The sequence below is a fragment of the Ischnura elegans genome, chromosome 9 (genome assembly GCF_921293095.1).
Source record: "Ischnura elegans chromosome 9, ioIscEleg1.1, whole genome shotgun sequence".
NCBI lineage: Eukaryota > Metazoa > Arthropoda > Insecta > Odonata > Coenagrionidae > Ischnura > Ischnura elegans.
The window spans coordinates 83,664,386-83,690,200 of NC_060254.1; the positions used below are offsets into that span (position 1 = coordinate 83,664,386).

A 25,815-nucleotide genomic window follows, 5' to 3' on the forward strand; every position below is an offset into this window, starting at 1 on the left:
CAGGAAAAATACCCCAGAATTATTCACTGTAAGGTCAAATACATTCACATTCATACATAGGTACGTATCACTACTAGCACTTACAAAATAATTAAGGATTTATGAAAGAAAAATCATTATTCTGGTGCATGTATATACATGTATTCAACTAAATTTTAGGATTATGTACAGAAAAATATCATCATTGTGTTTAACAGTCAATAAAAACAATTTAAATATATTCTAATCCTTTTTTACAAAAAAATGATCGGCACATTAAAATATATTTACATGAATCATAGTATAAAAATCATTCATCCATCAATTGCAATGTATTGCACATACACATTATAGTTATTAAAAACCAGGAATGGTTATGAGGCTTAAAAGATACATAAGAACAAAAAGCAGCCATCAAAAATATCCTTCACTTTTATATTCATTCCATACAAGAGGAATTACAGCATACACATAAGAGGATTATGAAGGCAGATGATTCTTAATGCGAAATTCTAGATACAAAACTGATAAAACGTAAGGGAAAAATGTATAGATCCAAAATTTTAACACATACTTCAGAAAAAAAGCATTTAACAAACTATAGCTGACACAATAAGAAATCAGCAACGACAAAAAAGAGAATTGTATATTTTATTCCATAATTTATTTTTTCCTGTTATCACTTGATTAGAATAGGTAAAGAAAAGGCATTTTCACACCAAGATGTGCACAACTACCATGGCTTGCCACTCATACTACATAATGGAGTAAACGATGAATGAAAGAAGCTTGCAAGGATGATCCTCATCTTGATATCTTATGAGTGAGGTATTCTAGTTGACTCTGTTTTTTTGGTTGGAGTTGAGCAATAAACAAATAAATAAACTATGCACTCCGATAGTAAGGTAAACTTGGAATAATTTAGCTCTTCAAATCTGCTAATGCATTCAATTTTCATCGATAGGAAGAGAATTTAGTGAAGAAATGTTGCATGCATGCTTAAAAATGCAAGATTTAATTATAAAAGCTTTATATTTCACACTTCATTCTTGAGATCATTTAAACTTAACTTTGAAAACCTTGACCTACACACTAAAATTGGCCAAGACAAACACTCATCAAGTCCAGGAGCCTTTTCGGTAATTGCACTATTGTATTATTGCTGGTAAACATTAACACATATGAGTAACAAGAAATAAATAATTTTGCAATTCAGAATTTCATCAAAGACATAAAATACATGAGGTAAAACATATTTGCTATATAAGATTTCATCAACTAAAAACTTTTTTCAATGATGTAAAACTGTATATGAACATGTTGCGTAGTGAGAGAGGAGGTCTGAGGGGTCTGAACACCCCCAAAATATGAAAAAACAGTCACTTTGCTTTATAAAAGGAAATAAAATATTGAAAACTCATGAATTTACAAAAAGTTTCTCTGAAAAAATGAAGTTTTTTTTTTGATAGTGAGAAGTGTTTTAATTAGTTTAAAACCTTCCTAGTAACCTATTTTAAAAAAAAATTCCCCCAGAACAAAATGGCTATCCCACTGATATGAATTAACAGAAGATTCTTCTTGGGCAAGAAATATGTAGAAATTACAAGATTTAATCATTGAGGTAAAATCACATGCGTGCATTAATTAAGGCTCCCTTGTATCCACAACACAAACTTTTAAACCGCGAGTAAAAAAATCAATAAAATACATTCTATTCGAATAATGCTTCATAAATCACACCTTAAATTGAAACTGAGTCCTCCTCCATAAACACTACAGCAGAAATATTTTTCATCACCTATGATTGCAACATTGAAGGTAAAATTGGCCGTTTGCTGTGAAACCAAAGCACAAATTTTACACAAGGGGCCAAAATCATTCATAGAAGAAATACCTAACTAGAGCATCAACAAAATTTGCAGCATATAAAAAAGAAATGAATTTTATGGAACAGCAACAATAATGATACATGGTGATTGGGGGATGAAGGGGGCAAAGCTACAGTAGATAATTGCAATACAAAAATAATCCATTTGTGATCATAACCATTTACCTTTTTTTATGTTCAGATTTTCTACATATTTTTTAGATTCTCTTTCATTTAGGGGGAAGTGTGAGAAAGGGATAATACAAAAAGGCAGGAGAGAGATTATAAGGGATATAGTATGGCGACTGACTAAAAAATTAAGAGACAGGTAATCAACTTGATGGAAAATAAAATGATTGAGAATTGGCGTGCAACTGCAAAAGTATTAATAAGGATAACTGATTTACATTTATTAATCCTGCATATTTTAAATTAATGCATAAAGCACCTTGCAGGGTACACTACGATTTTGAGAAATCCAGATAAAGAAAATAAGCAATATCATGTGAAGCGCTAAAAACAAGTCCACCCATGTGCAACAATGCCACAAGCAGTAGAAAGAGAATATAACATACTCATTGTTTGTCACGATACTCCTCATCAGCAAGGAAATAGGGAGGTGAGAATAAAACAGGGTTATTCCTGGGATCATCCATTGTTTGGCCGCCATTATTATGAATTCTAATTTAATTTTGCGCACCATTTGCATGCATTAATTTTTAATCAAGTTAAAATTGAGGTGAAGATGAGGAAAAGCGGGATAAGTTCAAGGAATTCTTTTGCAAAGAGATTATTCAATTATTAATACTTGCTGTGGAAGATTCAGAGCCTTAAAATGTCTACAAAATTCAAAATTTCATCAACCCTATCCCCACCCAAAAAGGCACACCTGTATTACCTAAGATGATTGCAACTATTATTTCACTGCTGACCTGAATGCATCCATAAAGGTATAATCTAAATAATTTTTAAATGACTTCTTTCACCATTAATTACTGTCATCACTTGACATTTTTAGATAGTAATTTTTCATTGCGAAGCACCAAAAGAGGACGGTTGTCAAGAATTGAGTTAGCCTAAGATTTTGGCAAATATATTATTTCATTTTTCGATGAAAACCTAAATATTAGCGACAACTGCACCACAGAGATGCCATAGTATGTAAGAAAAAATAACACTGCTTATAACCTGAGACTAAATGAAAATGCTCTTCACAATAGGGATGTTTTGAATGTACACATTGAGTAGTGAAAGAGAAAAGACACCCATTAAATCAGAAATTGCACACAGTTATTTCATGATTCTCTCTCCATATGTACCAATGATAATAAATAGAAAATTATTTCATCTGAAGCAACAACAATTCCAGACATCAAAAATCACAGCAAAAATAAAGAGAGATGCTGATTATAACATGTCGGCACAGTTAATGCTTGCTTCAGATGATTGATACACAAGTCACCATTAAATTACATATTAAAATGAAAACAGAAGGAAATACTAACTTTATTTAAGCATGAGAATATTAGTAGAGATAAATAAGAAGAAGAAGACAATATAAACAGCATAAAAGCTGATCAATTCCATCTGATGGTCATTTTCACAACTCAATGGTTAATTAGGTAATTTTCGACATATAAATGAAGTTTTTCAAAAAAAACTCTTCATGTTACAAAGGATTAAACAGATTTTGTTTCTGGAAAATAATGTGGATGCAAAAGATTAAGAGATTCTTGAAATAAGGAGCAAGTGAGTATGGTAATTTATGAACAGGAAAATTTACGTTGAAGATTAAATGAAATATGATTGTAAAATAAGAAAATAAAATTCACAATAATGATGTTCAGCATGGAGTTAAGTCGACATGACCTTTGAACAATGCAAAATCCATCATACCAGAGCCAAAAAATACTGCGTTTAGCTGTCCCTCTGTTTTGGTGTTTAGTTACTCTATCAAATATGTAAGTGAAATGTTTTCCTTTCTAGCAGTACCTGCTCACCTTTTACTTAAGGTGAAAAAGTACCCTCTCTGTCGAGAACGGGGTCGCTCAATAAACTTAAAATTACATTAAATTCTCATCATTCATCAGTCCCCATCATTTTTCATTCAGGTTCTTTTGTCACCATATGTATTGTGTACCTGTCTATGATAAATGACTCCCACCCCAAATTCATGTATATAATCATTAGCATATCACAGGAGAGACACCCCTAAATAAACAGAAAGTTAGTGAGTTTGAGGTAACAGATGAATTGACCAAATTAGGTTGCATTACTCCTCATTAAACATTGTTCATTCGTAACAACTTTGATGCCTGTTTTTTCCCCTCCTCAAAAATAGCTGCCATTATGTCATTTCAGTTGATTTTATAATACAAAAAAACCACCACTGATTTTTGATCACACCCATTCTTTTCTGTAAACAGCCACCAGTAACAATGATAAAACATCACTCAATCAAACCACAGATTTAAAAATATCACATCAAAGCCAATGGCTTCTTTCAAGAGATATGAGCATCTGTGGAGAAACATTCCATAAAAACTACATGAAAATAACGAAAGAAACATTTCAATAACCTACTCCAAAAACTGAAAATTTTCTTTGGTATTCATAGACATCATTTATCACATATAACATCCCAAATAAGAAATAAAAATTAATCTCATCAAAAACCATCAAAAATGGTTCATCAATGAATCCTAAGACCGTGGATACATAAATATTTAAGAGCTGTAATCACCGACATATACTTTAAAACCATTCAGTTGAAAATACATAACAACACACCTTAATATATTTAGCACCTTTTCTTTTCTTTGATTGCACATAAATGTCGCTCAGGCTGCAACTCATGTTATTTCTCATGATTTCTCACTGTGGAGTGTCAATCACTGCTTTCATGCTCCACTAGAGATTGGAACATTCCAAGAAAATTTTCAATGTACCAACACACTCCAACGAAGAGTCTATGAGAACTGCACACGGAATGAGACGTTTCCATGGAACAACACTTAAATAAATTCAGCTCAACATCACAGAACTATCACCTAGGGCAATATTTGGCACTCGGGTGAAGTATGCAGTGTAGAGAAAGTAGCCTGTTAAAGGAAGAACCAGAAGATCCAAGATAAGTAAACAACCCAAAAATAGGTGCACAAAAGTGTATCATACTCAATAAAAATAATGCCTCCAGCAAATTAAATACAGTAGGTATAACTTAGATTTACAAATTCTGAATTATTTGAAAATAAGTATTTTTGATTTTACTTAGCGATATCAAGGACCACTAGGAAGCACAAAAAACTCAAAAAAAAACTTGATTTTTTATAGTTTTTTGATTGTACAGATGCTTAGGTTCTACATAGCAAACATTCAGTCTTAAAAAGAAAATAATATTTATTATACATAGCACTGCATCAAGTTTCTCCGCCAAATACATAGGGAGATACTCAGCTATAACAGTTGAATCAAATATCTGGCTGCATCAAGTGATGCCAGACCAAATAATTTTTACATTATATCTAAATTAATAAGGACCCAGGAATATGGCTCCATTAAAAGTCACCTCTTCATGCAGTGCTATGAAATACTGTGCTCTTTCAATTTTGTATGACTAAAACTATATACGAGTAAGATAAATTTGATTACTTCATACTTGACTCATACATACATAAGGAATCATAATTACTTTCATGAAATAATTGGCTAATAAATGGTTGATCACTGATAATAAGTATTTATCATATTTAATACACCACATGAAACCTTTCACAGATATAGACCATATACACCACCAAATTTCTCCCATTCATTCATCAACCAACCCTGCGTTCATATTGATTACTAACCTTGTAGGATCATCCTTCACAGGCAGACCTTTATCTATCTTCAGAACATTCTGCTCCTTTCCATATCTTGAGTAGCTAAATGATATCTAAACAAGAAAGGAGAGGAGAATATTAAAAATTACATATAATCAACTATTTAAAAACAATGGTTAGATAATGATTCAAAAATCCAGCACCATTCCAAAACATACTCAGAAATGTTTACAAAACACTCAACTAAATGGAAGGCCATTGTAAATGGTTTAGGACACAAAAAATCAAAATGGAGAACCAGAAAATGAAAACATATGACTGAAATAATGCTTGAATTTACCTCATGCTAATATTCTTAATAACATGAATAATATTTGATTCCCCAGTCAAATAGTGCAAAAATGTGCACAGATGTGCCACGTAATGCACAAGCAGTAGATTATCATCCCAAGGTAATACTGATTAATACAAGAAAAAATTCCAAATCACCAAATTATACGAATGAATTTGTATGCAATCATGTTCATCAGTGAAAAAATAATGTGTGTCACTCATGTACATATACAAAACAGTGGCTAGTGAGCAAAAATGTGAACTACAGACCCATTAACATTGTTCACTAACTCCATAAAAACGAAGATTTACTGAAAGCACACCTGAAGGGCAATTGAGAGATATTGGTACAACTTCTGTCCAAGAGAAATATGTTCTTAATGGCCAATATAATTCCCTCATGCCAATAATTCATCAATGCTCCAACCGCAAACTTTCTAATCTAGATCAATCTATCTGCACTCAATCATGCTCAATAAATTTATCATCTATAATCAGGAAATTTAATATTCATTAGGAATGGAAAAGGCTATTGCTTTTTGATGAGCTATGCAATTGGGAGAATCAAGATAATTCATAGGTTACAAAACTGAATCATCATTTAGTTAATGGAGATTTTTCCAGCTAAGATATCATAACATATCGACAAAATGCTGGCCTCGGTGGCGGTGGGGTAAAGTCCTCGCCTGCCAAACCGAAGGTCGTGGGTTCGAATCCCGCCTGGGTAGGAGATCCCTATCCAGGGCATGGATGTTTGTATTGTACTTTGTTAATATTGGAAACCCTCGTTGTAAAAGGCCGTCATGTGCTGTTTACGGGGGATGTGATAAATAAATAAAATATTTTATGCATGTTATATAATTTTGCAGTATGAATTCATGAAAAGAAATGCAGTCTTCAATGAAAAGACATTCAAGTGATGAAATCTCACCTGATCTGGAAATGATTCTTCAGGAATAAATCTCATAGGCTCCAAATGAGAATGAAACTCATCCACAACTGTAAGGTGATGACCCAGGATATGCTCTGAAATACAAAAAACATCACATGTGAATTCATAAAGAAATACATAATGAACCATCTTGAAAAGATATATGTCAAAAAAGGCAAACTTAGGGAGTAAAAGGTCAGAAAGATTTTTAAAAATAAATGGTTATTAACATTGTATATATGTATTCATTTACTTTTCTTTATATTAATAAAATTTCGAGTACATAATTCATCAACCCGCATAGTATACTCAGACATTTTTATTAAATAATTTTTTCAACCAATAATTACTATGTGAATGATTATTAGTTGGAGCTTTTTGGAGATAACTAAGTATAGTTAGTTTACTCATAAATAGATAGTGCAAAATGAATGATTTATTGGAATGAACTGAATGAATTGAATCATGATTCTCCGGTGAAGTAGTTCAAAATGAACAAAATCGTCCATAATGAACAATGAATTACATATATGACCACCAACCAAAACAAAGAGACAAATAATAAATTGTAGAAAAGAACTGAAAAGGATTCCTTGTTACAGACAAGATCTAATAAGATATGATTCATTATATCTAAAAAGTTACATCAAGTACACTTACCAATTATATATCCCATTGTGACATCATCAGGCAGCCTTATTCGCTCACCAATGCTTATGAATTTGCCGCCACTAGAAAAGGGAGTAGTTATTACAAAATTGCAAGTGGTAAAAATATTTGCTATGTAATATATACTAATATATTTTATAATGCTATAAATCTGAAGTAGTTAAGTACCACCATTTTGCATATGCCACAACTTCTACCCAGAGTAACTTGACATCAGAAAAGTGACACAGCATCAAACCATTTTATTTATGGAAACTACCAAATACATAGGATTATGTACATCCTTAATCGAGATACTAACATGTACTAAAATTGGCAAAAGTCCACAAAATATTTACTCATTGTCAGTGAAAAATTCTTTGACTAATACATTAGCACCACCCTATCATTCTTGGAGGAAGTCTCATTGAGATATTTAAGCAATTAACCATGACCACTTTCATAAATGCAAAATTAATTTTTTTACAAAGTCACCTCTTCACTACATTTTATTTAGTTTTGAAAAAGAAATATTATATTTTGGCTTTGGTAGGTATAACAAAAAGGGCACTTAAGGGATATTCAATGATTTGGGAGTTATTTTCCCAAACAAGACCATTTTCCATGAACAAAAATTTGATAATTGACCAAAATAAATCAAAATTAGGGTCCCAAAGAATGATTTGAGATATGGGTACAAAGGTAAGAAATCTTACCTAGCAACAGGCAGCATTCTTAGGGCTAAGGCACGACTAACACAGAAACCAGCTCCACCAGTGGCAAACCAAAAGGACACTTTTCTCTGCAAAAAAAATCTTTCATAAATATATGTACCTAAATTTAATTATACATATTTGCTAGGTTATAAAAGAACATGCAATGGGCTTTTAAATAATATAACCAATGGCGCCGACTCCATGGGGCTTGAGGGGGCCCAAGCCCCCTCAAAGTTTCGTTAGGGGGGGCGGAGCCTCCTCAATAATTCAAGTTAATAATTAAGTTATATTATGCTTGGTGAAATCACAAAAATATATTGGTATTTTTTATTTCCCATGTTTGACGATAGTTACCTTTTAAAATACATTCAACAATGTGCTAAAACAAATAAATATAAGACAGTGAGCAGGTTAACTGAAAACAAGTGGTTTGAATTATGATAGTGTTACGGTGCTGCGACACACTGAATATAAACTCTTCCCGGGGCATGACCCCCGATATGGGCCCCCCAATATTTTTTATAAGTCGGCGCCCCTGAATATAACCATATGATACAAAATAAGTTTTCAAACATAATCATCTAGTCAGCTTTGCAACAAAAATGTAGAAAGACCTGTGACACTAGAAAAATAGCTTTCTCCCAAGTTGTTAAAATGCATGCATTGAATCTATTATCACTTCAGTAAGTATGGGTATGAATTGAAAAATCATTGACATATTTGGTCGTTGAAAATTAGAGAGCTCTAAAGCATTAAAATACAACAGTGGCATAACTAGGAATATGCTTTGGGGGGATGTGATGGCCTGGGGTGGCTAACCCACCCCAATTCCCCCCAGGCAACAGGGGGGTTTGGGGGAAAAAAATGACATGACTAGAAACACATTTCACATCATTTTGACATTAAAATTTTAGCTTAAAGCAGCTATAGTTATTGTGTGTCAAAACTAGGCAATAGTTTTAAATAATTTTTTTATTTATTTCTCTGAGGATTTCGGGGTGGGATCTACCCCCTCATCCCCCCATAGTTATGCCACTGAATTAAAATGAAAAGTGAAATAAACAGAAAAATTGTGAAAAATTTCCTGACATATTTCTGATTTTTTACAGAAAGTAGTAATGAAAACTTACCGCTGCCTTCTTGGCTGAAGCAGATCCTGAGGACAATGCTTGCGGCAGGAGTATTTCAAGGGGTGCCCTAATGCTGGGCTTCCCAATATACCAGTCCCTCTGAGGGTCGTACCCTGACAGTAGACGGACGAGTCGAGGCACGTTGAGGTAGTTATCATCATCCACATGGCAGAACCACCTGCAAATAAAGGGAGCATAGTTAAGATAAAAAAATGAGGGCTAAAAAAACAATAAAAAATGAAGGCTAAAAAAAACATTACACAGTTACAAATGCAAATTATTTTAATGATAAATTTGGATGTGAGTGACTATTCACTATTATGCCACACACGTGACTGCATCACATAGGGTTCAAGGACAACAGTTTAAATCTCAGCTAAAGACATGATTTCCATTTTGTATGTTGTTACTAATGTAATGAAAGTAGTATTTTACATGAAGTTCACTAAACACTGAATGGATTGAAAGTGGTTTGAGAATAGGGAAGGAGGCCCATCCCTCTACTCATAAAGAGTGAATGTCACACCACAACGGAAGGACCTGGGGATATCTCTATAATTTCAAATGGAATACAAACTTTGGTTTAAAAGATAAAGTGTGAATAAAGAGTACTTGACATATTAATTTTCACCCAAATATACGGTTTTCCTACTCTACTGGGTCATTTTGCTTCAGCGAAAATGAATTTTATGGATCAAAATAACTCTAATAAAGAAATGAAAATATACACTTAAAATTCAAGAAAGAATCGAATACTATTTCCTAACTACAAATTACCCCAACGAAAATTTTGTATACAATTTCTATACAGGATGTATACAATGTACACATTTTGTATACAATTGTATACAGTTGTATAGAATGTATAAAATGTGTAAATTGTATACAATGTATACAATTTTATACAGAATGTGTACAATGTGCACATTTTGTATGAATTTGTATAAAGCTGTATAAAATGTGTACATTGTATAAATTTTATACATTTTATGAAAATTTATACATAGTTGTGTAGGCTGTATAAAATTTGTACATTTTATACATTTTTATACAATGTAAAGGTATGTGTGCATCAATGTGTATATATCAGGGTTTGGGAGTTAAAGCACCACAACTACGCTCAGATTCTATTCTTTACACCGTAACACATTGTTACTTTTTAAAACGGTGTTAAAATTGTTGCTAATTATCTTTTAACTTAAGAAATTGTTATAAAAATTTAGGGATCCACTAAACCATTCTTTTGTTGCTGGTTAACCTAATTAAATTAAAGAAATTGTAAGATTTTGAAAATGTTTGTAAAATTGTTGCTAACTTTGTTTAAACATTAGTAATCGTTATAAACATAATAGAGTAAGATTTTATCATTCATTCCACGTTTTTCAACCGTATAAAATGTGGGCATTCTTCATTACATAATAATAGTTTTTGTAAAAGTTGCTAAATTTGTTTAAATTTTAGTAATTGTTATAATCAACAAAGAGTAAGGGTATATTGTTCAGCCAACTCTTCTCAACCGTACCACATGCGGAAATTGTTAAGTTTTTAAAAGTTGCTAACTTTGTTTAAACTTTATATTTTTTAAATAAACAATGTAGAGAGTAATAAGTTCATAATTTGTTGTTGTTTAACCCGTACAGTATGTAGAAATCGTTAATGCTCATAAATTTTATTAGCATTGTTGCTAACTTGTTTAAACTTAATTAATTGTTTTAGACAATATAAAACTTCAAAATAGCGTTAATTTGTTGTTCTGAAACTGTAGAAGCGGTAAAAATGTCCAAAATTTTGTTTCGTTGAATAGTTTATAATTTCCTCCCGGAGTCCAAGCTGTATAAAAAACCATTAACTTTCTTTATAACAATGAAACTGGAAGCTTGGTATAAATTAAAGTGTTATTAAGTGGCAATGCTTACTTTGAAATAATTTTAGCTTTAGGAAATTAAAATATCAGCGAGGAAATATGTGAGTATTTAATAATTATTGCATTCAGATTTGCACAATACCAATGCAGATAAACCATATCCATTGATGAAAACTAACTGAATACAAATAGCAACTCTGAATGCAAAAATTATTCGAATTGGCATTCGGAGTTTTTCCTGCAAGTTTTGGTTTTCGCTCATTATTAATATGGGTTTCCTGTCGAATACAAGCACCTATAGTTTGGAATTGGTGATTATAGCATTCACAAATTTCCTCCACAGTGACATTTATTAACTTTTTCGTTGAAACCATTATATTACGTACTTATCTAAAAATACGGATTAAAAATCGTATTTCGAAACTTGCGCCGCTTGCGCCTTAACGACCGGCGGCCATCTTATATAACATGTGACTTACAGCGCCCACAGCCTACGCCACTAGTGATGGGCAAAGTCGATCATTTTAGTGATTCAATCATTTTGACTCGAGTCACATAAGTGATTCAATCAATTGATTCAATCACTATGATCGAAAAGACTCAAATCAAGATTCAATCACTATGATCGAAAAGACTCAAATCAAGATTCAATCACTATGATCGAAAAGACTCAAAGGAGTCATGATTGAAAAGACTCAAAAGGAATCATGATCGAAAAGACTCAAAAGGAATCAAGATCGAAAAGACTCAATCAATGGATGTAATAAATCACTTTGAATAATCGAATAAATACTGCCTCATCTGCGAAGAGCATTGGTAACGCTGATTGCTATCCATATTATCATTTCACAAACTATTTTAATTGTGAATTCCTAGATGAGTAAATTAGATTGCAAAAATGAAGGAAGCAGTGTCATGAAAATATTTGGGAAGGCGAAACTGCCACAGTTTCTTAACACTAATAAAATAATTTCTAACTATAGTTGATCAAAATATAACACAAAATACACCACACACTATGCATGAATCTGATCTGCAGGATAATTTTATGAACGGCACAATAAAATATAACCAGCTTTAATTTCTACTTCTTAACGTTCTCCTACAGGAGTCATCTTAATATTTTCCTTGTACGTGTATTGGTGTTATTAATACTGATAACTGCTGGAAAACATTTAAGAAAAAGATTACACAAGTATTCAGTTCTTCATAACATAGTATTTAATTTTATCACAACTATTTCTGCCCTGACGAAAAGAGATTAAGCATCGGTCGTTCCAAATTTTGAATCAAACCGGAAACCGAGATGATTGATATGAAACCGGAAGTCAGAGTGATTGATGATTGATGATCGACTTGTTTAACGAAATGAATCATGAGTCATTTGATTCACCTAGTGATTCAATCTTTTTGATCGAATCGTTCATGATCGACCCATCACTATACGCCACAGCCATCGCAACTAAAGCACGAAAGTTTGGTATTCATTTGTAGGTACTGTATTTTTGACTTTGTGAATTTTGCTGTGCTGTAAATTATTATTTTACAAGCAAATTTACGTTGACGTACGCCATGGAAGAGGAAAATGATCCCTTTTTCGCTGTGGAGACTGGCAAGAAGTGGCTCTTAGGAGTACGAAGGGATTTGAGGAAGATGCCTTTGCCAGCATTGACCCATCCACTATTTACTGACCATTTAAATGTAAGTAAACGGAAAATTTTTCTCTATTCGATAGTAAACCACCGAACTTGTGTGTATTGAGCCTTTCAGGACTAATTTATTTCTCAGTGTAATTAATATTTTGCATGATCTTTGCGTGATAAAAATACGATCCATTCAGACCGATTAAGTTTAAATATCAGTTCTCGCCGTAAAATACATTTTTAACCTGTTCTTTATGGCATTAAAGTATTATTCTCCTTCTCAATGAACTCGTATATGAAGTGTTTTTCTTACAAATGAATAACTATTGAGAATATGTCGAAGAATTATAGTAATTAATGAGCAGTTCAGGACATAGCCATCAATTAACTCTCTCCGATCATTATCATTTAGGTATTGATTTGTGTCTTTAGTAAAATATTCGCTAATGCCTTACAGTTAGAAGAGGATGCAGAAAAATACATCTTCTGGAAAATGACGTGAGGCCCTTCGAGGATAAAAACAACAGTGTGAATGCCGGGATCAGAACATTCCATGAGCATGAAGAGCCCAAGGAGGTGCAAATGTACCATGTAATCCCCGGAAATGGTAACGAGGAGGTTGATGAAGATAATTCGTATCTATTGATCCACATTCTTCCTGAAGGCATGTTTACACTGTACAGTAACTCGTAGGAGTCATTGTCTAAATGTATGAATGCATCAATTTACACGAAAATGCACCATGTTATAGGCACCCAACTTGTGTGAATGCATGAGCAGAAATATAATCTCTTCTAATTTGGTTCTTGCATTCGTACACGTTCTCTTCTGGTCCATTCACGCAAACAGACATTCACTTGTACAGGTTAATGTGCTTTGTGAACAGGCCTTAATACAAGTGAGGTTCCCACTTCTGTAGAAAAGGAGGTACAAACTTGAATGAAGTATGGGAGCAAACATGAGCAAAAAAGTGGCTTTTCTTGAATAATTGCAACTTCTCCAATCAAAGTGGAAAATAAGTCTTTTGCTTCGCTCTCCCCTGGTAATAATATTGAATGTGACGTTTGTGACGGTACCTCAAGTGAAAACTTGCATGTATCATTTTGAGAGAGTGCCTGCAGTTATTCCTCAGACTATTCAGAGCATTAGGAAAGAGAAATGTCTGAAATCATTTTCAAACGCGTAATATTGTGCATTGATAGAAATTCTACTCTGTGTTGGAGTATTCCATGTTTACGTTACGTTATTATTTTCTCATTATCTGATCATATTATTATATCTACTCGACATGTAATGATATGCATTAAATTAAATGATTCCCTGCCGGTTCTGGCCCACTAATTTTGACAGTCATTATGCCCCTATTAGTCTTATTTTAAGGTCTGTGTTGCCTCTCATGTAAAAAAGCCTGAGAGATTGAATGTTAAGGGGAATAAACTGCCAGTAATTGTGTTGTACTTCTATTGGATATTTATTCATTGTTTTTTGTGATATCTCCAATGAAAATTGTAGAAATAATGTTTATATGTACAAAAATTTGGCTTTACACATTGTGTGTAGGTTGTACTCTTTTTATGCAGTATATGAAACAGTGCAAATAGGGTGGTTTCCTATTATTTTTTTATTGCCTTAATCGAAAGATTATTACTCCTGGAGTACGTATTTCGCGCTTTTAGATTTTTAAATGACAACATCTATTTTTCGCGATTAAATGAAAAGTGAAAATTTTCAAGCGCGCGAAAACGCGACGCTTAAGTATGAATGTCGGGAAATATCTCCGTACGTCGTATTTCTGGTTCCCCCTCCCGCCCGGTGAGATGACCTTGAGGCGAGGCTTAGCTCTGATACGTCGCAGGATGCTAGCGGATAGCTGAGTACCTTGCTGAACGGTAGCGCTTGGCTTAAAAAAGGTTTATTAATACCTTATCAAACGAAGAAAACTTTCCGACATTAGCCAGTTTTAATAGGTGATTATTAAGACATGTTTCCCTGAGCTCTGTGCCTCATGCTTGCATTGGTAACCTCAGACGATGCATAACTCCTATCCTCTCGTGTAGAAACTAGGTCCCTGTGACGTCATGCGGAGTGGAATCGCATGGGCGCCAATCAGGCCTTTTTCAAATGAGGATAAAATTTGACCCTTGCCATTCGTCTAAACCGGTATTTCAAAAACCAAATAATTTGTGTATTATGAATACACTAATGGTGGGTAACGAATCGCAATCAATGCCTTTCGTTTTCTTTGATGAAGGAAACTACCCTATTGCGTACAATCTACAAAAGTTGTTTGATGCCAAAGTTTTGTGCAATGTACACATTATTTATGCAATTTGTACTCAATTGTGTGTGGGAAATCCTGTGTACATTGTGTACAGATCATATGCAAAATTTTCATTGGGGCTATCACATCCGCATGATAGTTAAAATTTAAATTGGCTGTAAAGATAACTCCCTAGTCTAGAATTTTGGTGGTTCTCTCAAGGTATCCATTGTTTATGTTGCAATTAAATGTAATCGGACTTTAAAGTGATGATATGTGACTGGTACACATTTCTTTAAATTAATTCTCATAGAAGTAGGTACTTGAACACCGGCAAAATAGATTATTTCAACTGCTCTGTAAACATAAACAGTCATCTAATTATTTAATCCTGCAATATAATTTTTAATCATCAGCATTTGATAGACCCGCATTTGGTTTTTTCTTCTGCTTAACATCATTAATAAATAAATGTAATAACAATCCAGGTGGGACACTTAAGGAACACAAGATGTCACATTCATTACACAAGAGAGGAAGGATTTAATCTTGACCACCTGGGTTCTACCATTAAGACAGTTAATGATAATTTTAAAAGATTACCATCAATGCCATAACATGTCAACTTACAAAGCAAGTGGTAAGTGATGACAGTATCAAATGTTTTCTGAGAATGAGTATATATTACATCACCTTGATGCCCTTCACTGAAGGGTTTTAGAATGTAGTATTGCATGACCACGAGATTCGTAGTTGAAGAACTTTCTTCATGAAAACCATGGTGCTCTGGTATAGCTATATCTTTGTAGGAGAGGATATTAGGCTTAAGTGCAAGACTCTCTCTCAAGATCTTAACAACAAATGACTGGATTAAAATAGGTCTGTAATTAGTGGTGTGAGTCTTATCACCTGATTTATGGGTTGGGACTATATAAATACTTCTTAGGTTGGATGGTTAGACTGAGTGAGGGAGGATATGCTAAAATCTCTTGACAATATTTAAGCACAAAAGGTGGAATACCACCTGGGCCTGGTCTCTTTGTTATGCATGATGAATTCAGTTTCTAAAGTACTCATGTGATTGTGTGGTGTTGTTGTAAATAAGTGTGTAATATATAGTTAAATATAATTGTTTTATCATTACAGCAAACTGTATCTGGTTTTCATTTCCTTTGTAGACCCTGTAAGACCTGAATCTCACTGATTTTTTCTTTATTAAATTTATTCACTACAAGAGCTCATAAACCCACCGGAGGGTGTTCCCATAGCATTCAATAACTATGCAAAACACATTAGCATGTTACATTACGCACAGGAACACTCTCGATAGCCTAGACAGGGTGTTCTCAAATGTAAGTAAATGCTGCGAAACGATGAAGATGGTAACTCACAGGGCGTTCATGAACGCTTGGAAACATTGACAAACAGTCGTAAACATAGCTAAACGCTATGTAGAGTGTTTGTGAACACTCCAAGGCGTACACATTTCCGCTCGAGGACACACTGGGATAGTGTTCTTTGAGTGTTCTTCGCTGTTCATGATCACCTCCATGGTGCGTTCTTAAACAATCTGAAAAAGTTCACATTTTCGCCAGGGTAATCATTCATCAATGGTTACTAAGCAGACACCCATGAAACTTTTGAATGAAGAATCCTTCCACCTTGATAAGGTTGTCTATCATGTGAAGGAATCATTTTGGTGTATATTCTTGTAACAATATGCAAAAATGGTATTAATATCTGGAAGGGGACGTCCTATGGATATTGGATTTTGGGACTTATGGATATCCGACAGATGTCCGAGGGAAATCGCGGGATTTTCATCGGATATCCTTGGCCCATCCGCAACGTCCGCATTGGATATTCGTCGGACATTGTTGGATGCCCATGTGTTGTTAGGGCTGTATACAAATTTGGCTTTACACAATCGTATAAAAATGTATACAATTATATACAGGATGTCCTGTATAAAACTGTATACAATTGTATACAAAATGTGTAAATTTTATACAAATTTGGCTTTACACAATTGTATAAAAATGTATACAATTGTATACAAGATGTCCTGTATAAAACTGTATACAATTGTATACAAAATGTGTAAATTTTATACAAATTTGGCTTTACACAATTGTATAAAAATGTATACAATTGTATACAGGATTTCCTGTATAAAACTGTATACAATTGTATACAAAATGTGTACATTGTATACAAATTTGGCTTTACACAATTGTATAAAAATGTATACAATTGTATAAAATGTATACAATTGTGTAAAATGTATACAATTGTATACATTTTATACAATTGTACACATTTTTATACAATTGTGTAAAGCCAAATTTGTATACAATTAATACATTTTGTATACAATTGTATACAGTTTTATACAGGAAATCCTGTATAAAATTGTATACAATTGTATACAAAATTTTCATTGGGGTAATTTCTTATTATTATAAAATAAAAAGTATCTAAAGTTTTAGCAAAATGCGAAGCATGCAATACCAATATGAAATACAAAACACGATTTCCTCTTACTTCAAGTTTGGCATGAGCTATGAGCATAGTGAAGCCTTCATCAGTGGTTACAATAGAATTAAAATGACACAGGCAGATGAGTCGTAATTTTAGGACGCAGATTCACAAATTTTCTGGGCGCCTATAGGATTATGCAACATCGCAAAACGAAATATGGACAAATCTTCCTTCCTTTGAAAATTTAAATACAAGATATTAATATACATTGTGCATTGTCATGCGCATAACGCTTATCGGAGAATCGTGCTAAAGATGGCGATTTTTCTATTTCCTAAGAAATTAAGTATCATACAAGATCCACCCTGGCTAGAAGGGTCATTGCGCAACAGTATCTGTGCGTTTTTCAATAGTTTGATGAAACTTTCGGAATCAACAGCGAAGATATGATCGAAGTCGCTCTGCCTTTTTGAAATAAATCAATTTTTATCGCTAATAATGTACTCCCGTGTTATGACATACTAGACGTAAGCTAATAGAGATACAATTTCGTTTGTACGAGTATCGAATATTACAATGATCTATCATTAACTTATATTTCATTCAGTCAAAATAATAGTGGTGCGAAATGGCCATGGCCGTCAACGTACTCAGAAATCAAATTACTACCACCGATCAAAGTCACGTGAAAATGCTATCAGGAGGCACGCCGGGAGAAGGTCTTCCATTTAAGTCACAAGAGTAATGGGCAGGGGCGGTATGAACGGGTCGGCTGGTCGACAATCGCCGAAGGCCCCGATCTTACGAGGGACCCCACAACACTCGCTATCATGAAACGTATATGAAAGATGTAATAAAAACTCAGATTACTCAATCCAAATTTTTCTGCTATCATAAAATTCTACTTTTATATTAGTTGCTTTATTTACAACTTACTCAAAATAAAAAGATCGTATAAAAATAAATAAAATAAAGGTATCACAAGATAAAAGAGAACCTGATGCTTTTTTGAAATTTTTTATGCTTTTTCATTCGAAACGGTTATTTTTGAGGTTCTTTAGATTTCAAAACAGCTTTAAGAAGTAAATTCACTAACAAAATAAGACATTGTAAATAAATAATAGAACCATAATACATTATTAAATTTTATTAGCTTTGAAATTCTTACTATCCATTGTATTTTTTATTAAGAAATTGTTATTTTTAAATAAATATTATCTAGTTTTTTCTAACTAGAATAGCGTAAACATCAATTTATCCGGACATGCAATTTTTTTAAATTTTCCGGGGGAGGATCCCCACATCCCTCGGTAAGGAGAGCCCCATCACCCCCCTGTAATAAGAGATTTTCATGGGAGACATCTCGTATTCGTACGAAGAGATGAGGTTAGGAAAGAGCATAGAGAGAGATAGAGGCGATCTGCTTCGAACCGATGGACCGTGTGGTGTGCATGTGGGAATCCTCTTGCATGCTGCATACAGGTGATTGATCACCCCCTGCCAAACACTCTAGAGGTGGTTCACAGGGTATTATGCAGATGTAGATGTATATAAATGTATTCTTTAATGCATGTTACTGCATTTGCTAGTGTTTCTAACAGAATGATACACATGTTTTAAGCTTCATAATCAGATTGTCTTCGTGAGCAATTGGCAAGTATTGCCATTGCATGAATGTGGAAGTACATTTTGTTGGCATGCGTAATGTTTTTATGACCGTGTGGTACGCATGTAAGAGTCCTCTTGCATGCTGCATGTTGGTGAATGATCACCCCCTCCCAAGCACCCTACAGGAGGCTCGCAGGCAAGGGCGTGCCCCGGATCAAAACAAGAGGGGGGCAAGCCGTGGTCGTTCAAGTTGTAAAACAGGAAAGGTTAAGGAAACAGATATTTATAACAGCGCTTTGTTAGCTTTAAAAATATTTACTCGAAAAAATATATTTTTACTTTAATTACATGTTTTATACCAATATCACCTTTCTATGATTAAAAAATGTGTTAAAAACTTTCGTTTTGAACTAATTTACTTTTGCTTCTATGGGGAGGGGGGGCAGCTGCCCCCTGCTGCCCCCCACTGGCTACGTCCATGCTCGCAGGGTATTATGTAGATGTAGATGATCCCTAGCCGAGGGCTCCTGGTAATGATAGATATTCATGGGACGCATCTCGTATGCGGATGAGGGGATGAGGTTAGGAAATAGCGTAGAGACAGTGGCGAGCTGCGTAGAACCGATATTAAGGCCGATGTCTGTCATATAAAAGGATGATGATAATGATGAAGAGAGGAGGGGTCGTGCACCCATTTGAAGTGCACCATTCCGAAGGAGACGGTCGGCGTTCTTCAAAGTCACCCGATCAGCATGCACGAATAGAGATCGGGATGGAGGCAATATTAACGTGGACCTAGGCCTCTCAGCATATAATGCGCAAAATTTAAGGCGAATATCTCAACTCCATGGATACGAAGTTAAGTTATGAAATCCGAAGATAAGCGCGATGGAGTGGATTTTTTTCATATTGAAATAACTAATAATTATTTCATTAATTATATACTTCATGAAAATAATAATTACTTCAATATGAAATTAAGTTAGAACTCCAATTTTCTACCAAACTTGAAATTCATTCAATTTTTTACCTGAATGTTAACTTAGAGATTTAACGAAATAGATATAAAGGGAGAATAGATACACAGAAACTATGTGAAAATTCCCCAAACCTATTCCGATTTTGTAGTTGAAATTTTAAAACATATAAAATCGTATCACGCTTTTACAGTTTGATTTTTTAGGTCCAAATTGACGAAATCAATATCTATAAAACCAATAAAATGGTTGACATACAGCAAAATTAAAAATTTTCTTTTACGAGTTAGCTCGATCGGTTTAGTTACAATCCAACGATTTTCCAGAAGGAAGCATATGAAATGCATTCATGGTGGAATAACCTCAGGATGGTTTACGACCAATAAAAAATTGTCTCCACGAAAAAAAATCGGAAAGAACGACAAAACTAACTCCCAAGCTCCACACATTGGATATGAGCGCTTTGACCAAGAAAATTTTGTCCCATTTCAGAAAAAAAAACATAATGCGAAACTTCAACAAAGCGTGCGTAAAAAACTTTGAAACTCTACGTAAAAAGTAATTTTTCCAGATGAAAAACATTTGAACACCATAAAAAGCTTGAAAAATGATAATATTCTGTAAACCATACTGAAAAGGTTGAATAATAGGCCGTTAAAAGTAAAACAAGAGTAAGCGACAATGACTATGAGAAGGAAACAGAAAGAATTACGAGATTTTACTGGTTTAAAATGAATGCTGTTCGGGCAGCCATTTTCCAAGAATATACTTGAAGGACAGAGGAAACAATCCTGTTCCATCATACCATTACGAAGTTCATTATAATCTAGTCTACTGCGTATTAGGTATAATTTATTCAAGGCAAGTTATTCTACATGCACAAATTAGCATAGAAAAGTATCCCATAGCGCGTATACGACAGCTCTAGGGATAATAAAGAACTAGATTCAACGATTTAATAGTAGCAAGTATATTTCGTCACAGAATAAAAAATATCTTTAAATTGCATAATCATGGGTTAATGATTTAGTTCCTTCGAGGAGATTTACCTACGGCAGCACTGCAGGCACACTTACGCAACCAACCTCACAAATGTATACGGGAAGCTGATGTACCATAGGGTACGCTAAATTCTCCGCATAATATATATACATACAAAGACAGAGGTTTAAAACACCCCTTCAAACTATTACGGAGGCTTCCGCGGTGAGTTGATTGGTCAAACTTCAAACTTTTCTTCGCTGAGGGAATAAGTTGATATCGAATCTTACTTGTAGTAATCACTTCCGCGATATCTTGATTGTGCCTCAATAATTCATGCCAAGGTCAGTTTCATAGCACTGCATGAAACACGTGACTTTGTACGCAGTCCTTGGTGTACACAACAAAGTTTATTTTTGGAAATACTAACATCCATGCTATCAGTTAAGGTGCTATTAAAACATTATTCACGATAGTAAAAGCCAACAGTGAGATAATTATAGCATTTTTTCAGCTGGTTTGGAATTAATTTTTAACGGTAAAGTACGTATAAACGAGAACGAGTTACATTGCCAAATAGACCAAGCGGAGGCAAACGGTTGGAACCTCCACGCGATCAACTGAACGTGGCTCTAAAGTCAAGTAAGTACTGACCAAGGTACTGACATTGATAGTATTTCAATGGAACGACGATTTTGCATCTCACCAAAATCGAAAATTACGACACCAGCCCGGACGTTTTCAGCGGGCAGTAGAGGTTTAAGAGCGCAGACACGGATGCTCGGGGGAATGCTGTTATATAATTTAAAAATGGTCGACTTCAGGCTCCTTCGTGCCTGCCAGTATCGGCCATCAATATTTCAAGCAAAATTAGCTCTTCATTTCCATAAAAATTCAAAATTTCCACATGATTTTTCAATATATATCTATAGTGTTCAGGCTACACTTGGTGGAACCACATATCTACAGTGCGAAATAAATCGAAGTGATTTATTTTATTTCGCACTGTTAATTTTTCAATATCAACTAGTGTATTTACTTTCTAAAAATAATTTCTTATGCATTCAAAATATAATTACAGAATAATGGAGAATTTTTCGAATCACTCCGTCAGTAACCAATTTGCAAATTGGATTTCCCTCTTCCACTAACAATATAGCCTTGGGGTGAGCCATACATGAGAAATATATTTTTGGATAGTTTCAAGTGCAGATGAAGCATCTAGGTTTAGTTTCATGGGTAAAAAATTACAACGAAAATCAACTTGATCGTCAAATATTTGGGGGCTGTATTTTCTTAGAAAGAAATACTTTACATGATTTTTACGGCAAAAATTACGGTTACAAGAAACAAAAATAACTTCTGCTGATTAATGTTTTATTTCCCAATTAGACTCATGATTTGTAGTGGATTTAAAATGGTTTGTAATAAGTTACAACTCAGCCCGAATACAATATTCCCAGAGATGAGAAAAACTTGCACATGGATGAATCGCAATTAGTTACTACTGTGTCTCACGTTGACTATTACTAAGTGTTATCTTTAATATTGTATAACATTAATCAACATTCTTCCCCATCACAAGGCTTTTGACAGCCCCTCCCCGTTTAGTGCTCGCTTTGTCCAAACCCTGTCTTCTTTAACAGTATCCTCTCCTCGACTACCATTGCTCAATAACCATATTTAATTTTCTTCCTCACATTTATGACTTTATGAATAAATATGCAATTTCTGGGTGAAATTTTCTTGTGAATGTATTAGTCCATGTTTACATTAGTTCTTTCTCAGTAGGTCCTGCAGTGGGGTTTTTCCAGTAAGGACAAAAATCAACATCCTTAACTTTTTCCCACGTTTGTTCACATATTTTTACTCTTAGTAAATGTAACTTTGTCTTCTTTGTATTTTTTGCTCTTTTTTAAAGCATACTTCTATGCCGATTTTGCTTTGATTTTACTGAATTTTACTGAAATTTTGTAATTTGAAAATTTATTCATCTTAAAATGTTTTATGTATGAGGATGGGTAAAATGGAAGATAGGACTTTCTAGTCCCAATCTCGCCCAATAAAGACGAATTATTATTATCATGGCTTTGAGGGATGTGAATATATTGAAATGAAAGGTGGGGGGAGAACTTCCACTACATCCCGCCTGAATCGGTTGAACTTATTCGGATACGTGGAGGTCCAATCGATGGAGCCACGAAGCCAGTCAATTTGGCAGGCAAATGAAGTCGGGCCGCGGACTGCTTCCTCCGATGAAGTCATTCATCCGCTGATACACTCCGTGAGTCCTCGCCGGGAACGGAGCTCCGCAGCTCGACAGTGTATCTTCGTACGCGGCGCGATTGTTTTTTCTCTTTGCCCCCGCGGGCACTTAGCTCCGCAACGCAAGGACACGCTCGAGGGAGCTCGGCGGAAGCCGCGAGGCTCCACCCTTCCCATCAACCCCCACTCCCACCCCTTTCTCCTCCTCCCTCCCCCTTCCGTTTCCCACCAGTTCCCCCATCGGCGACGCAGAGGGGAATCAAAAAAAGTGGATACGACGGCACCGGATCAAATCATAGCTTATGAAAAGAGACTCGTTTAAAAAAACACGCCTTCATCACCGCGGCCCATGAAAAGGGATTCATTTATAAAATGATTTCGGTCTATTAGCGTCGAATCGATTCAAAACGTGTGCTCATCAAAATCCTACGTTTCTTTAAGTATCTATCAGAGCTGCGGCCATAGAGGGGATTAGACGGATAGCAGCCTTCCATCACAACACCTAAGGTAATAGGATTCCACTGTGGAGCATCGTATGGAAATTGAACGAAAAATGGAGGAGTCCGCCTTGAATGAATTGCAACTAATACTGCGGCATGGTAACTCTGTTAATATGCGTCATACGTCAATGAAAAGGGATGCATTTATAAAATGATCGCCGTCTATTAGCATCCTTAAGATTCCATTGAAGCCGCGATCGAAGAGGGGCTAAGACAGATAGCACGCTTCTATCACAATACCAATGCTAATGGAATTCTACGGCCGAGTACTGCAAGGAAATTGCATAAAGATGCTCTATGAAGCCATGTTAACACGATGAATTTACCCGAGGAGGCAGAGGCGTACCCAGGTGGGGAGTCCGGACCCCCCCCACCTGCCCCCCCGGAATATAAAAACACAATTATTTTTCTTCATAAAAGAAAATAAAATATTGAAAAATCATGAATTTGCAAAATATTTATTTTAAAAATCAATTTTTTATCAATAAAAGTGCTAAAATTAGTTAAAAACCCATTACTTACTACCCTGTTTTTCAAACATTTTCCCCCTGGTTTAGGACCCTCTCCCCCGAACGAAATTCATGGCTACGCCACTGCGTGGAGGTAAGTGGCCGCGGAAAAATGCTCGGATAGATGCACTAAATTAGAACGGGATATTTCTTGGACATACAGTGGTGCATTCGCGCAATTTTAGGCGATTACACGGAGCAATTTCGATGGTGACTGAGTTTAAGAATCTAACCGCGCAGACAAAAGCATCGTGAAAGCCCGCCTTCAAGGTCCGAAATAAAATCAAACCCTATAAGTGAGATATAAACATTCTCCAGGAAAGAAGCCTATAGAGGGCAATGTGCTTTTCTACTTTCATAAATGTCGACTTTCTATTGTATGCGATGAATTTTTTTAACACCTCTTTCGGACTGAATTTGGTCTATTGTTATGACACGATGATAACTTTGGCAATAGGCGCCACATGCGAGAGGAAAAACGACACAAGAATTACACAACGATGTGCTTTTCTACTTTCATAAATGTCGACTTTCTATTGTATGCGATAAGTTTTCTTTACACCTCTTTCGGAATGAATTTGGTCTATTGTTATGGCACAATAACTTTGGCAATAGGCGCCACATACGAGAGAAAAAACGACACAAGAATTACATAATCGGAGATAAGAACTAAACCACAGAGTAGCATTACAATCGTGGATATAACGTGACAGGTAATCGACACGTGTGGAGAGACACGAACCGGATTGATAAATCATTTATTCCTATCAAGTCACTTTTTATCCGGCTGTCATATTTTTAAGGTTTCAATTTCACCACGATCCCGTTACGAGAAGTACGATGAAAAATCTTTCTTATAACGCGAGTGATTCACATTCTTCACGAAAGAGGAACCAGTGGTTATTAGTTAACCCATTAACGAGGGAGACTTCCTCTGCTTTGAATGGCGTCCAATTCCAATGCCGTTATTTTGTTTCCGAATAATATTTTAGTGTTCAGTTGGAAGTAGATGCATGACCAAGCCATTATAAGAAGTTTATGAATAAAATAAAACCATTACGTGCTCAATAAAAATTAAATATGTATATAACTGAAGTTGGAAAGATGTAGAGGAATACCATCTTTTGACTACGTGAAAATTATAACTTATACCAAGTATATTATTCAACACATCATTGGCAATTCATGTTCATCGGCAGAATAAGCAGCAACTTATTCACAGCATGATAATTAATGATAATGCCACTAAACATTTAGACCATGTAAATGATGAGAGGACAAATTTGCTAACTCAGTCTT

The 25,815-nt window shown here is 34.7% G+C and overlaps 1 protein-coding gene and 1 long non-coding RNA gene across 2 annotated transcripts in view; one reads left to right on the forward strand and one right to left on the reverse strand.

Annotated features, from left to right (window-relative positions):
* Positions 1-1,498: 1,498 nt before the first annotated feature.
* LOC124165063 (fringe glycosyltransferase) overlaps positions 1,499-25,815 on the reverse strand; it is a 131,793-nt gene continuing 107,476 nt past the window's right edge. Inside the window, exons 4-9 of the mRNA XM_046542308.1 lie at positions 9,429-9,606; positions 8,299-8,384; positions 7,595-7,665; positions 6,935-7,029; positions 5,698-5,783; positions 1,499-4,947 (exon numbers count right to left, since the gene is read on the reverse strand). Coding sequence (XP_046398264.1) covers positions 4,893-4,947; positions 5,698-5,783; positions 6,935-7,029; positions 7,595-7,665; positions 8,299-8,384; positions 9,429-9,606 — 571 coding nt within the window. The 3' untranslated portion in view covers positions 1,499-4,892. The remainder of the gene's footprint in view (positions 4,948-5,697; positions 5,784-6,934; positions 7,030-7,594; positions 7,666-8,298; positions 8,385-9,428; positions 9,607-25,815) is intronic.
* Positions 12,744-13,888, forward strand: LOC124165064. Its single transcript, XR_006866116.1, has 2 exons — positions 12,744-12,993; positions 13,393-13,888. It is a non-coding gene; the product is annotated as an uncharacterized LOC124165064 (long non-coding RNA).